Source organism: Nycticebus coucang, chromosome 5 (assembly GCF_027406575.1).
Source record: "Nycticebus coucang isolate mNycCou1 chromosome 5, mNycCou1.pri, whole genome shotgun sequence".
NCBI lineage: Eukaryota > Metazoa > Chordata > Mammalia > Primates > Lorisidae > Nycticebus > Nycticebus coucang.
In genome coordinates, this window is record NC_069784.1 from 54955329 (window position 1) to 54970858 (window position 15530).

A 15530-nucleotide genomic window follows, 5' to 3' on the forward strand; every position below is an offset into this window, starting at 1 on the left:
TAACTGGCCATAGCTGCTGACCTAGAGGCAAGCATCTTTTTTTTTTAATTTAACATAGTTTTGTTTATTTTTTGGAAACAGAGTCTCATTCGGTTGCCCCAGGCTAGAGTGCTAGGGCATCATCCTAGCTCACAGCAACCTCAAACTCTTTTTTCTTTTTTTTGAGATAGAGCCTCAAGCTGTCGCCCTGGGTAGAGTGCTGTGGCATCACAGCTCACAGCAACCTCCAACTCCTGTTAAGCAATTCTCTTGCCTTAGCCTTCCAAGTAGCTGGGACTACAGGCGCTCATCACAATGCCCGGCTATTTTGGGGTTGTAGCTGTCATCGTTGTTTGGCAGGCCCCTGCTGGATTTGAACCCACCAGCTCTGGTGTATGTGGCTGGCGCCTTAGCGGCTTGAGCTACAAGCGCCAAGCCGCAACTTCAAACTCTTGAGCTCAAGTGATCCTCCTCCCTCAGCTTCCCATGTAGTTGGAACTACAGGTGCCCACCACAAATGCCCAGCTAGTTTTTCTATTTTAAGTAGGGATGCGGTCTCACTCTTGCTTAGGTTGGTCTGGAACTCCTGAGCTCAAGTGATCAATCCTCCAACCTCGGCCTCCTACAGTGTTAGGATTACAGGCATGAGCCACCACTCCAGGCCTAATTTAACAGAGTTTAATTGAACAAAGAACCATTATCGCCCAAACCATAACAGGTTCAGAGAGACTTTCCAGACATCCTTACACCTGTGTAAGTTCTTCAGACCTTATATAGGACTTAACCTGCATGGCTTTCTAGTCTACAAATCTATACCCCTCCTTTCTGAGTCATTCCGAGTAGCCCTTTAATCTTATCTGTTTCTCTTTGCAGATCCATGCCTTCCCTGTTGATTCTTAAATTCATAAAGAAATATGAAAAATAGGGCGGCGCCTGTGGCTCAAGGAGTAGGGTGCCGGTCCCATATGCCGGAGGTGGCGGGTTCAAACCTAGCCCCGGCCAAAAACCACAAAAAAAAAAGAAATATGAAAAATAATACATCAGAGGGTGGTGCCTGTGGCTCATTCGGTAGGGCGCTGGCCCCATGTGCCAAGGGTGGCGGGTTCAAACCCGGCCCCGGCCAAAATGCAACCAAAAAATAGCCAGGCGCTGTGGCAGGCACCTGTAGTCCCAGCTACTCTGGAGGCTGAGGCAAGAGAATCGCTTAAGCCCAGGAGTTGGAGGTTGCTGTTGCTGTGAGCTGTGTGAGGCCACGGCACTCTACCGAGGGCCATAAAGTGAGACTCTGTCTCTACAAAAGAAAAAATAAATAAATAAATAAAAAATAATACATCAGATTTTTTTTTTTCTAATTAAATGAAAGCAAAACTCCTTGCTTACTGAGTATTTATCACCTCAATTGATGTCCTTTGGCTTGTAGTTCTAACTGTGCCTGCTGGTCAGGTTGCAGAGGAGACTATAATTGAAGAGGAAGAGGAAGGAAAGTTGCCACTGACAAAGAAACCAAGAACAGAAGACATGTCAAACAGTGAGGAGGAAAGCAAGGTAATGTTTTTTTAGCAGTCATGGAGAGAAGAGAAAGGAAAGAATCAAAAGCCATAACTATTAAGGCCTGAATCCTTCTTCATCTTTTTGTCTACTGTCTAGATAACTTATGATCAGGAATTCTTACCTGGTGGTGGCTGGTTTACTTTTACAGGAAGGCAGCGAGAGAGAGCAACTACAGCAGCAACTTCAGGAGGCCAATCTAAAAGCCCAGGAATACCGACACCAGCTCCTAAAGAAAGAGCAGGAAGCAGAACTGTACTGTCATAAGCTGGAGGCCATGGCCGGACAGCAGCCCAACGGAGCCAATTCCAGCATGGTTGGAGAGGTGGCTGAGGTAGATGCTATAGTCCCAGAGCAGAAGGTGGAAAAGAGAGAGACAAAAGTGACTGGGTCAGGAGGGGCCGAAGAGCCTCCTCATACTACAGTTTCCATAGAAACTGTTTCATCTTAACATGCAAGGGCCACAACTCGCATGTGTTCATCTTACTCCTCTTTTAAAAAATAATACAGAAGACAAACATTGTATAAAATTAAGAAAGTCCTTAAGAAGAAAATTATGGCAGGTTACAGTGCTTAGGCTTAGGAAGATCTTTCTGCACCTGGAAAATTCAAAGCCATGTTTAGGGAACACTTCTTCTGAGGGACAAAAGAATAAGGACCACATTTCTTAGCCTGTATCATTGCTTTAAGCATAAATTTAAAAGAATGCTAGGTGTTGGAGCTTAATTTTTTTTTTTTTGAGACAGAGTCTTACTTTGTCACCCTCGGTAGAGTGCTGTGGCGTAACAGCTCACAGCAACCTCAAATTCTTGGGCTTAAGCGATTCTCTTGCCTCAGCTTCCCAAGTAGCTGGGACTACAGGCTCCCACTGAAATGCCTGGCTATTTTTTGTTGCAGTTGTCATTGCTGTTTTAGCTGGCCAGGGACGGGTTTGAACCCGCCACCCTTGGTATATGGGGCTGGCACCCTACCCCCTGAGCCACAGGCGCTGCCCTTGATTTTATTTTTTTAATAACTGACTTTGTATCAAAAGAATTTTTTCTTTTTTTTTGCAGTTTTTGGCTGGGGCCGGGTTTGAACCCTCCATCTCTGGTATATGGGGCCAGTGCCCTACTCCTTGAGTCACAGGCACTGCCCCGTATCAAAAGATTTTAAGGTAACATTTCTAATACATACACAGCAAGAGCCTTTGATAATTATACTATCAAAGTGTCCTGAAAATTTGCCTTAACTGGGAGGAATAGTAGAGGCAAGCTTTGGGAAAGAAAAAAGGAATATATTCCACTTCTAGGAGAGCAGGAACTCCCAACTATCCTGAGTTAATTTCTTTTTTTTTTTAGAGACAGAGTCTCACTTTGTCACCCTCGGTAGAGTGCCATGGTGTCACAGCTCACAGCAACCTCCAACTCCTGGGCTTAGGCAATTCTCTTGCCTCACCCTCCCGAGTAGCTGGGACTACAGGCACCCGCCACAACACCTGGCTATTTTTTTGTTGCAGTTTGGCTGGGGCAGGGTTTGAACCCACAACCCTTGGTATACGAGGCCGGCGCCCCACTCACTGAGCCACAGGCGCCTCTGCCCCTTGAGTTAATTTCACAGAAAAAAATTTTTTGATTGCCTGACAAGTTTGTATCCTCTGTGTCCATAGCTCAGATGCCAGTTTAAGAAACTGAAATAGAGTTTTTAAAAACTGGAAAGGAAAATAACTTGTTCATGTGGGAGAAGTGCGCACAAAACCAGAATCCCCCAGGCTGTGTTTCCACAGTGCTGGGATATGGCCAGAAAGAGGCTTGTGGGGCTATAAACTCTGGTCTTGAGATACATACTTTTACTCTGGCTGGTTTTTTAAAAATTGCAATCAGGAGGATAGTTTGTTGTCAGAACAACTTGCTTCCAAACATTTATTTATGTTATATCAAGCTCAAACTCTATAATTTCATAAAACTTTAAATTTCAATAATTTTCTAAATGTTATCCATAAGTTTACTTTTCTGTGGCACTTGTTATCCTCCTATGTGCAAAAAAGGGGAGAATGAAGACAAATGTTAATGATGTTGTATCGTTTTATTTCCATCTCATTTGGCATCAGTAAGTTGCCCCGTTTCCATAAGTTTGGGCCTGCAGAGCTTGGTGCCTTATAAGTGTTCAGTGTGTGCTGACAAAGAGCATAAGAACTATCCGTGCCCTAAGGTGAAGAACCAAAGATTTCAGCCACTTAGTCTGTCTTCCTCCATTCTCTCCCACTAAGTGTATTTCCAGAGACTTTTGGAAAGTGTTTCATTGCTGGTTTTCTTTTTATGTCAATGTGTATTTTTTCCCAAATAAATGGAATATGGTTGGGGAGAGAGAGAGATTGTGGACAGGTTATTCTAAGATTGCTTTCTTACTTTGTTATAAATTAGACATAACCAGAGGGAAATGTGCCAAGTACACATTGAATGATTGTTTAGAATGTGGTTTTCTTAATTAGTGATCATGGGGAAAACATGCTTTTTTTTTTGAAGACAGAGTCTCACTTTCTCATCCTCAATAGAGTGTGTGGCGTCACAGCTCACAGCAACCTCAAACTCTTGGGCTTAAACGATTCTTTTGCCTCAGCCTCCCAAGTAGCTGGGACTACAGGTGCCTGGCTATTTTTTGTAGTAGTTGTCATTGTTTGGCAGGCCTGGGCTGGATTCAAATCTGCCAGCTCAGGTGTATGTGGCTGGCACCTTAGCCGCTTGAGCCACAGGCACCAAGACCCCAGGTCATTTTTGACGAAGACTTTGAGATAGAGGTTTGTTAACGGAGAGGCTGGAGTAAGGAGGGAAAGAAGGAAAATATCTGAAAAGGGGTGGATAGGCAAAGGTGTTCATTTTTACTTATTTTTATTTAGTTTTTTAGCACTCCAGAGTAGGGAAATAGGATTTGATCTCCATTTGTATTGCCATGATGAGAATGGTAGGTCAGGATGTCTTGAAGTAGTTAGAAATGAAATATAAAGGGCGGCGCCTGTGGCTCAGTGAGTAGGGCGCCGGCCCCATATGCTGAGAGTGGCGGATTCAAACCTAGCCCCGGCCAAACTGCAACAAAAAAATAGCCGGGCGTTGTGGCAGGCGCCTGTAGTACCAGCTACTCGGGAGGCTGAGGCAGGAGAATCACCTAAGCCCAGGAGTTGGAGGTTGCTGTGAGCCGTGTGACACCACGGCACTCTACCGAGGGCAATAAAATGAAACTCTGTCTCTACAAAAAAAAAAAAAAAGAAATGAAATATAAAATGCATTAATGCAATACCATTTCATGATTTGATATATCTTTCTGGATCAGTCATGGAAGTTGGGGAAATGTTTCTTAGATCTTCTGGGTTAGAAGATTCCAACTGGTTTATTGAGAAGGTTGGATTATTGAGAATCAAATAACAGGGGCTGTGCCTGTGGCTCAGTGGGTGGGGTGTTGGTCCCATATACTGAGGGTGGCAGGTTCGAGCCCAGCCCCGGCCAAACTGCAACAACAACATAAAAAAAAACATAGCTGGTCGTTGTGGCAGACGCCTGTGTTCCCAGCTACTCGGGAGGCTGAAGCAAGTGAATTGCCTAAATCCAGGAGTTGGAGGTTGCTGTGAGCTGTGATGTTACTGCACTCTAATAAAGTGAGCAATAAAGTGAGGCTCTGTCTCTATTAAAAAAAAAAAAGAGAGATAAAATAAAAAAACAAATAACAGATAAGTCATTTGACTTAGTACTTCAGCAGGAGCTTAGGATGGTTGCCTACTCTAAAAGAAAGCTGCTTCAGCAATATCAGTATTAATATTAGGAATTTTAGACTCTACATTTGCATTTTGGTCTTAAGCCCTTGTCCACAAAAATAGAAGGAAATAAATGTATGGTTTTTTTTTTTTTTTTGTAGAGACAGAATGTCAATTTACCACCCTCCGTAGAGTGCCATGATGTCACAGGACTCACAGCAACCTCCAGCTCCTGGGGTTCCGCGATTCTCCCACCTCAGCCTCCCAAGCAGCTGGGACTACAGGCGCCTGCCACAATGCCTGGCTATTTTTTTTGTTGTTGTTGCAGTTCGGCCAGGGCTGGGTTTGAACCCGCCACCCTTGACATATGGGGCCGGCACCCTACTCACTGAGCCACAGGCGCCACCCAAATGTATGGGTTTTTTAGAAACAGAGTCTCACTTTGTCGCCCTGTGTAGAGTGCGGTGGCATCACAGCTTACAGAAACCTCAAACTCTTGGGCTCATCTGATCCTCTTGCCTCAGCCTCCCGAGAAGCTGGGACTATAGGCACCCAACACAATGCCTGGCTACACCCTACTCTCGCTCAGGCTGGTCTCAAACTCCTGAGCTCAAGCAATTCACCTGCCTCGGCCTCCTAGAGTGCTGGGATTACAGGCATGAGCCACCTGTGCCCTGCCATTTTAATACTTCTGGTTTTGTTCCTGGTTTCAGGGAAATTAACACATTGACTGCCACACTAGAAAAATATTTTTTTCTCTTGGGGTCACCGTATTTTATTATGAAAATAGAATAAAAACTTTGAAAACAAAATTATCCTTTTTTTTTTTTTGTAGAGACAGAGTCTCACTTTATGGCCCTCAGTAGAGTTCCATGGCATCACACAGCTCACAGCAACCTCCAACTCCTGGGCTTAAGCGATTCTCTTGCCTCAGCCTCCCGAGTAGCTGCTATAGGCGCCTGCCACAACACCCAGCTATTTCTTGGTTTGCACAGCCAGGCCGGGTTTGAACCCGCCACCCTCAGTATATGGGGCCGGCGCCTTACTGACTGAGCCACAGGCGCCGCCCTATCCTTTCTAATTTAATGAAAACTTTGTTCTTTCTGTTTTCTGTGTGTGCATTATATGCAACTCATGCAGCCCTAGAATTAATTTTTACACTACACACCATGTGAATTGTATGTGACTCACAACATACTTATTAAATTTGTTTATGAGGGGGTCGGGAGTGGTGGCTCATGCCTGTAATCCCAGCACTCTGAGAGGCAGAGGCAGGTAGATTGCTTGAGCTCAGGAGTTCAAGACCAGCCCAAGCAAGAGTGAGACCTTGTCTCTAAAAATAGCTGGGCGTTTGTGGCAGGCACCTGTAGTCCCAGCTACTTGGGAGGCTGAGGCAAGAGGATAACGTGAGCCCAAGAGTTAGAGGTTGCTGTGAGCTGTGACCTCTCGACACTATCAATGGTGTCAAAGTGAGACTCTGTCTCAAAAAAATAAATAAATAGATGGCTTGGCGCCCGTAGCACGGTGGTTATGGTGCCAGCCACATACAACTGAGGCTGGCGGTTTCGAAACTGGCCTGGGCCTGCTAAACAACAATGACAACTGCAACAAAAAATAGCCAGGCGTTGTGGCGGGCGCCTGTAGTCTCAGCTACTTGGGAGGCTGAGGCAAGAGAATCACTTAAGCCCAAGAGTTTGACGTTGCTGTGAGCTGTGACACCACAGCATTCTACCAAGGGTGACACAGTGAGACTCTGTCTCAAAATTAATAATAATAAATAAATAAATAAAATTTGTTTATAAGAATTGAGTCTTTTGTCATTCCACAAATACTTATTTGTGTCTAGAGTGGACCTCTGTCTGAATCATACTCCCCCAGTACATACTACAATATGACATTGCCACATGTTATCCTATCAATTTTGTTCCAAGAACTGCCAGGCAAACATTATGGTGAAATGCTGAATCAACAGTTATGGTAATCAGAGAAAACAGTCCAGAACTTGTGGCACCCTTCTTTGGGCCAGCTGGAGCAGGGCAGCTTGCTGATTAACAGTGAAACAATGAGTAGAGTTTTCACAGCTTCACTAGGCCCCGGGCTGAAAACCAGCTTAGTGAGCTAAATACAGCTTATATGGCAGTTAATGTGTTCATTATAAATGTGTAGATATGCATTCCTTTCCCATCACTACTTCTGTAGGATTTCTTAATTGTAATGCTAGAGTTGAGTTCTCTTAATTGAAATGTGGGAGAACTTAGCTTTAGGTTTTGTTGTTTTATTTTTATTTTTTCTATTTAGAGATTGGATCTTGCTATGTTGCCCGGGCTGGACTTGAACTCCTGGGCTCAGGTGATTTTCTCACCTCAGCTTCTTGAGTAGCTGGGGACTACACCTGGCTGGCTTTCAGGTTTTTGTTTTGAACTCAGTGCCTTAAAAGATGTTCTTTTGCTCTGTCGGATATGCATTTTGTTATTTTTCACTTTGCCTTTCCCGCTTCTTCAGCCTTACCATGACTATTAAAGTTGGGTCTGTTTAGTAATGTTAGAAATCTATGGCATACAAAGTGACTTTGTTTATATGGATGTAAAAGAAATGAATTGGCCAGATGGCTCTCCAGTTGAAGTTTTGTGTGACTAGGGCATTTCATTTTCTTTTTGAGACAGAGTCTCACTATGTCATCCTCGGTAAAGTGCTGTAGTGTCACAGCTCACAGCAACTTCTAACTCTTGGGTTTAACCAGGGGTCCTCAAACTTTTTAAACAGGGGGCCAGTTCACTGTTCCTCAGACCATTGGAGGACCAGAGCATAGTTAAAAAAAAAAAACTATGAACAAACTCCTATGCACACTGCACATATCTTATTTTGAAGTAAAAAAATAAAACAGGAACAAATACAATCACACCACCGCATGTGGTCCGCAGGCCGTAGTTTTGAGGACCCCTGGCTTAAGCGATTCTTTTGCCTCAGCCTCCCGACAGGCACCTACCACAACGGCTGGCTATTTTTTTGTTGTTATTGTTGCAGTTGTCATTGTTGTTTAGCAGGCTGAGGCTAGGCTTGAACCTGCCAGTCCCAGTATATGTGGCCAGCGCCCTACCCACTGAGCTATCGGCGCCGCCACTAGGGCACTTCTTATACCTCTTTGCTAAGTGTATGTTAGAGAGAACATTTGTAAATATATATGAATTTTCTTTTTTTTTTTTTTTGAGACAGAGTCTTAAGATGTTGCCCTGGCTAGAGTGCAATGGCGTCATAGCTAACAGCAACCTCCAACTCAGGCTCAAGCAATCCTCTTGCCTCAGTTTTTCTAATTTTAGTAGAGACAGGATCTCACTTTGTTGCTCAGGCTGGTCTTGAACTCATCAGCTCAAGCTATCCACCCACCTCGGCCTCCCAGAGTGGGGGCCACTGCGCCCAGCCAATTTTCTGTCTTATCTTCGCTTCTTTTGAGGTTCAACTCTAAAGTAGCTGGTATAACCTAGAAATACTTGTTTTGTTTTGTTTTTGAGACAGAGTCTCAAGCTGTCACCCTGGGTAGAGTGCCATGGCGTCACAGCTCACAGCAACCTCAAACTCTTGGGCTTAAGTTATTCTCTTGCCTCAGCCTCCCAAGTAGCTGGGACTACAGGCGCCCACCACAATGCCTGACTATTTTGTTATTATAGTTGTCATTGTTGTTTGGCAGGCCCAGGCTGGATTCGAACCCGCTAGCTCTGGTGTATATGGCTGGCACCCTGGAAATACTTTTATTTCATTAATCACATAGAGTACCTTTCTTCATAGAGAAAGCATGGACTGAAAAAGAAAAAGCATGACTTTGACCCTTCTCTGAGGAATGTATTCTAACAGATAGTATGGAAAACCCAAGGAATAAGGATCCAGAGAGAACCAGTCCCTGGTTTTTATTTTTATTCTTTTAGAGACAGGGTCTTGCTAGCTTTAAATGGAATTTAAAGCTATTTTGGCATTTGGCTATTTCGGCATTTGGAGTCTTTGAATGTCACCCTACCTCCAATCCTAGATAAACTAAAACATAAAAAAATAAAACTAGGGCAGTGCCTGTGGCTCAGTGAATAGGGTGCCGGCCCCATATACTGAGGATGGCGGGTTCAAACCTGGCCTGGGCCAAACTGCAACAAAAAAATAGCCCAGCATTATAGTGGGCAACATACGGAGACTCTGTCTCTAAAAAAATAAAAATTAAAAATAGCTGGGTGTTGTGATGGGTGCCTGTAGTCCCAGCTATTTGGGAGGTTAAGGCAAGAGGATCATTTGAACCCAAGAGTTTGAGGTTGCTGTAAGCTAAGATGCCACAGTACTCTACCAACGGTGACCAAGTGAGACTGTCTCAAAAAAAAAAAAAAGAAAGAAATTGCCTCCAATAAATTAGGATGAAACCTGATTCCCACTCAATAGTAAATTTCAGTGAAGAGCAGTTCATTATATGTATGTATGCCTGAAATTTCACTCTGGAGGTCTATATTGTTAGGAGAGGGCCAAACAAGCTTTCTCTAAATGATTATTTCTAAATCAGGAAAGTAGATGTATAGAGTGTCTGTTCTTTCTGCAATGGCCCTCTATTCAGGGGTTCCCTTCCTTTTCAGAGGTGTAAGGTATTTGACAAGTGCCAGTCAAAATAGCTTCCACAGGAGTGGAAAGGCGGCCTGCCCTCCATAGGGCGCTTCCATCTCTATCCCGGACACTGCTCTGAGGCTTTCAGCATACATGGTGTCATCACATATGCTAAAAAAATTCCATTTAAAGCAAGGTATTTGCATAAAGCAAGGTGTATATATATGCTTTTCTTCATTTCAGGTTAATATAAGGGTACATATGATTAGGTTACAAAGTTCGCTTTTGTAAGGTTAAAATCCAAGTTGTAGTTGTGTCCTTTACATTGCTACATACCCGTGCAATGTACCCATTGGGTGGGAATCCACCCAGCACCCTCAGAGTCTTTCTCTCATGTGAGCATGTGGTTGCCAAACTTAGCTTGTTAATACTAGGAACATTGTGATTGTGATTCGCCATCTCTTTCCCATCCCTCTCTTTTGTGATCTCATTGTTCTCTTTAAGTCTTTCCCAAACACTAGAATGTAGAAGATTGTTTCTAATTTCTGGGACTTGTCTCTTCTCTCTCGACTCCCCTCCTTCCCTACCACATATTTTCTGTTTATTCTGAGGAGGTCTGTTTCTGAGCATTAATCTAGGTCACCTTCTATAGCCTGTGCTTCCCAGTTTCACGAGTCTGTTCTGTCCACAGTGGCAGTGGCAGCACTCCTCCTGGCGTGGCCCCACGTGCTCCCTTTTTGCCAAGGCAATTTACATGTGTGTCAGGGATGTGCCTAGGTTGTCCTGTTTTTCAGGTTGTCTGACAGTTTTATGTACAGTATGTTTTTAGCAAAACTTAAATATATTTCTTTTCTTTATTTAGGATAAAGTAGGGTTTGATTCTGATGATTAAGTTTGTGTGTGTGTGTGCGTGTGTGTATGGGCATCTATATGTACATATACAGATCTATATTACATATACAACTTTTGTACTATCACCTAAAATAAATGTTTCTTAATAAAATGTCAAAGTCTTACCATTTCAGTGTGTCACTGAATTTTTTTTTTTATCTCACAGGCAAAAATTATATCTACTCACTTATTACAGATAAACCTCAAGAACCAGATTTCCCTATCTGACTGAGCAAACCAGAGGGGGGTATAAATCTTCTCACCCATTCACACCAACTGCCTCTTTCCTTACCCATTCACACCCTCAGCCTGGTATTCCTTTTTCCTTTTTTCTTTAGAGTCTCACTTTATCACCCTCTGTAGAGTATCGGTGGCGTCACAGCTCACAGCAACCTCCAACTCCTGGGCTTAGCCAATTCTCTTGCCTCAGCATCCTGAGTAGCTGGACCTACAGGCACCCGCCACAGTGCCTGGCTATTTTTTGTTGCAGTTTGGTCAGGGCCAGGTTCGAACCCACCATCCTCGGTATATGGGGCTGGCACCCTACGCACTGAGGCACAGGCGATGCCCACACCCACAGCCGGGTATTCTTGACAGACAGAACAAGTTGACATAAGAACTGAAGTAAGAATGGAAAGAGCTTTTCTTTTTTCTTTTTTTTTTTTTTTTGTAGAGACAGAGTCTCCCTGTACCGCCCTCCGGTAGAGTGCCGTGGCGTCACACGGCTCACGGCAACCTCTAATTTTTGAGCTTACGCGATTCTCTTGCCTCAGCCTCCCGAGCAGCTGGGACTACAGGCGCCCGCCACAACGCCCAGCTATTTTTCTGTTGCAGTTTGGCTGGGCTGGGTCCGAACCCACCACCCTCGGCATATGGGGCCGGCGCCCTACTCACTGAGCCACAGGCGCCACCCGAAAGAGCTTTTCGATGGCTTATCAAATGTACATTTTCTTTCTTTCTTTCTTTTTCTTTTTTTTTTTTTTTGCAGTTTTTGGCCAGGGCTGGGTTTGAACCTGCCACCTCCGACATATGGGGCCGGTGCCCTACCTCTTTGAGCCACAGGAGCCGCCCCCAAATGTACATTTTCTTTCTCATCCCCATCCCTTACCTAAAAGTAGACAACCGAGGGATGAGAACAGTAGCTGAATAAAATGATTCTTTGCTTTGTATGAGAGTAAAGTCAATACTGAGATGTCATTTTTTTTGAGACAGAGTCTCACTTTGTCCCCCTCAGGAGAATGCCATGGCGTCCCAGCTCACAGCAACCTCAAAGTTTTGGGCTTAAGTGATTCTCTTGCCTCAGCTTCCCAAGTAACTGGGACTATAGGGGCTGGCCACAATGCCTGGATATATATATATATATTTATATATATGTATGTATATGTATATGTATGTATATGTATATGTATGTATATGTATGATTGCCTAAACCCAAGAGTTGGGTTTTTTTTTTTTTGGTTGTGTTATCATTGTTCTTTGGCAGGCCCTGGGCCAAGTTTGAACCTACCAGCCTTGGTGTATGTGGCTGATCCCCTAGCTGCTGAGCTACAGGCGCCAAGCCAATGTTGAGATGTGGAGGGGAAAACATCAGGCTCAGGGGCGGCGCCTGTGGCTCAGTGAGTAGGGCGCAGACCCCATATACCGAGGGTGGCAGGTTCAAACCCGGCCCCGGCCAAACTGCAACAAAAAATAGCAGGGCGTTGTGGTGGGCGCCTGTAGTCCCAGCTACTGGGGAGGCTGAGGCAAGAGAATCACCTAAGCCCAGGAGCTGGAGGTTGCTGTGAGCTGTGATGCCACGACACTCTACCAAGGGCGATAAAGTGAGACTCTGTCTCTACAAAAAAAAAAAGAAAAGAAAAAGAAAACATCAGGCTCAGTGAGGCTTGGTAAGAGTGGCTTCTCAGCTAGTCTTGGTTAAAGAGTGCTTGCTGCTATTTCAGCCTAAATTAAGTACACATTTTTTAAGAAAATGCCAGGAACAGTTTGGTAGTAGCCCAATCCTCATGGAGAGCCATGGTGAATAGGCTGATTTAGCTAGCTAGATGAGTGTCCCCACCTAATATACAGCGTTCTCAAAAGAAGCTCCATTGGCAATAAGGGTGCCTTTCTTTTTTTTTTTTGTAGAGACAGAGTCTCACTTTATGGCCCTTGGTAGAGTGCCGTGGCCTCACACAGCTCACAGCAACCTCCAACTCCTGGGCTTAAGCGATTCTCTTGCCTCAGCCTTCCGAGTAGCTGGGACTACAGGCGCCCACCACAACGCCCGGCTATTTTTTGGTTGCAGTTCGGCCGGGGCCGGGTTTGAACCCGCCACCCTCGGTATATGGGGCCAGCGCCTTAGCGACTGAGCCACAGGCGCCTCCCAAGGGTGCCTTTCTTTTCTTTTTTCTTTTTTTTTTTTTTAGAGACAGTCTCACTTTATCACCCTCAGCAGAGTGCTGTAATGTCACAGCTCACAGCAACCTCCAACTCCTGGGCTTAGGCAATTCTCCTACTTCAGCCTCCTGTGTAGGTGGGACTACAGGCGCCTGCCACAATGCCCGGCTATTTTTTGCCATAGTTTGGCTAGGGCTGGGTTTGAACCCGCCACCCTCAGTATGTGGAACCAGCGCCCTACTCACTGAGCCACAGGCACCACCCAAGGGTGCATTTCTTTAAAAATAAGTGGGCAGCACCTGTGTTCAGGGGGTAGGGTGCCAGCCCCATATACCGAGGGTGACCGGTTGAACCCAGCCCCAGCCAAAACTGCAACACCAAAAAAAATAGCCGGGCGTTGTGGTGGGCGCCTGTAGTTCCAGCTACTCGGGAGACTGAGGCAAGAGGATTGCCTAAACCCAAGAGTTGGAGGTTGCTGTGAGCTGTGACGGCACAGCACTCTACCAAGGGTGACAGAGTAAAACTCTGTTTCAAAAAAAAAAAAAAAGAGGGCGGCGCCTGTGGCTCAGTGAGCAGGGCGCCAGCCCCATATGCCGAGGGTGGTGGGTTCAAACCCAGCCCCGGCCAAACTGCAACCAAAAAATAGCTGGGCGTTGTGGCGGGCACCTGTAGTCCCAGCTACTCGGGAGGCTGAGGCAGAAGAATCGCCTAAGCCCAGGAGTTGGAGGTTGCGTGAGCTGTGTGATGCCACGGCACTCTACCGAGGGCAATAAAGTGAAACTCTGTCTCTACAAAAAAAAAAAAAAAAAAGAGGGAGAGTGAGAATGATACTAAGGCCAACCACATAAAAGCACCTGTGTTCAACAGCTAGAATCTCCAGGCAAGCTTGCAAAGTCAGTATTTAGGAAATTAGACAACTACCAGGTACTAGGCTACATGCAGATAATTGCTTATTGGTAAATACATACAAACACTATGTATATCAATTACAAAGTACTTCTGACAGGTACCTGATAAATATTAATATTTGTTAATATTTGGCTATGCTGAGGGAAGAGCAGGAACTTGAGCTTTGAGAAGCAAAGAACTAAAGGACTTGTCAAATTAAAATCCTCATGAGAGGGTGGTGCCTGTGGCTCAAAGGGGTAGGGCGCTGGCACCATATGCTGGAGGTGGCGGGTTCAAACCCAGCCCTGGCCAAAAACTGCAAAAAAAAATCCTCATGAGAGAAATCTTTTTTTTTTTTTTTTTTTTCCAGTTTTTGTCCAAGGTGGGGTTTGAACCCGCCACCTCCGGTATATGGGGCCGGTGCCTTACTCCTTTGAGCCACAGGCACCACCCTGAGAGAAATCTTTAGGAAGATGGAAAGGTTGGAGGGAACTGGAGAGATAGGAATCTAGAGTACTTTGATGGGTGATACTCTTAAATGATGGGGAAAATCACAAACTAGAGCAACTTCTGTAAGATTTTCTTTCTCACTTATAGGTGGGAATAACCTAGTGATAACTACACCTATGTAGGGTTTGTGCAAGACATCAGATAGCTAACAAAGTAATTTAAGACTATAGGGGACATCTGAGCAAAAGTGTGCAGTCACACTGCTCCTATAACCAGTCCTAAAGTTCAAGAAATTTGTTACTGTAAAGAAAGTGATGTTTGGCAGAGGGTACAGTTTTTTTTTTTTCTAGAGAAAGGGCCTCTCTCTGTCGTCCAGGGTAGAGTATAATGATAGTTCACTATAGCTTAGAAATCCTGGGCTCAGGCACTCCTCCTGCCTCAGTCTCTTGAGTAGCTGGGATTACAGGCACAAGCCATCAGTTTAGCCATGCGCCCAGCTTCAGTATAATAAATAATGATAATAGTTATCATGCTTTAAGCTTTTGCCACATGTCTAGCAATGAGATAGGCTCTTTGCATACACACAAACATACCTATCATGCAAGATAGGAATAATCCTCATTATATAATTGTAGAAATACATGTTGTGAGTTTGCCCAGTCACACACTTGTAAAAATTGTTCTCCATTCTGGGCAGCGCCTGTGGCTCAGTGGGTAGGGTGCCGGCCCCATATACCAAGGGTGGCAGATTCAAACCTGGCCCTGGCCAAATTGCAACAACAACAAAAAATAGCTGGGCATTGTGGCGGGGGCCTGTAGTCCCAGCTACTTGGTAGGCTGAGGCAAGAGAATCACCTAAGCCCAGGAGTTGAAGGTTGCTGTGAACTGTGACACCCCAGCACTCTACCGAGGGTGATTAAGTGAGACTCTGTCTCTTAAAAAAAAAAGAATTGTTCTCCATTCTAAAACTATAGCTTCTCTTTTGAGTTAATTAATTAGTGTTCTTTCCTCTGGAGTTTCTTTCTTTTATTCTTATATTTTTTGAGACAAAGTCTCAAGCTGTCACCCTGGGTGGACTGTCATGGTGTCATAGCTCATATCA

General features: G+C 44.7%; 2 protein-coding genes across 13 annotated transcripts in view; one reads left to right on the forward strand and one right to left on the reverse strand.

Moving 5' to 3' along the window:
* GABPB2 (GA binding protein transcription factor subunit beta 2) overlaps positions 1-2233 on the forward strand; it is a 59360-nt gene extending 57127 nt beyond the window's left edge. For all 3 annotated transcript variants that reach the window (XM_053590758.1, XM_053590760.1, XM_053590759.1), the window contains 2 exons: positions 1400-1524; positions 1679-2233. In XM_053590758.1, the coding sequence (XP_053446733.1) occupies positions 1400-1524; positions 1679-1978 (425 nt within the window). In that variant the 3' untranslated portion in view covers positions 1979-2233. The remainder of the gene's footprint in view (positions 1-1399; positions 1525-1678) is intronic.
* Positions 1-15530, reverse strand: part of SEMA6C (semaphorin 6C) — a 314549-nt gene that overhangs the window by 278709 nt on the left and 20310 nt on the right. The window lies entirely within an intron of this gene.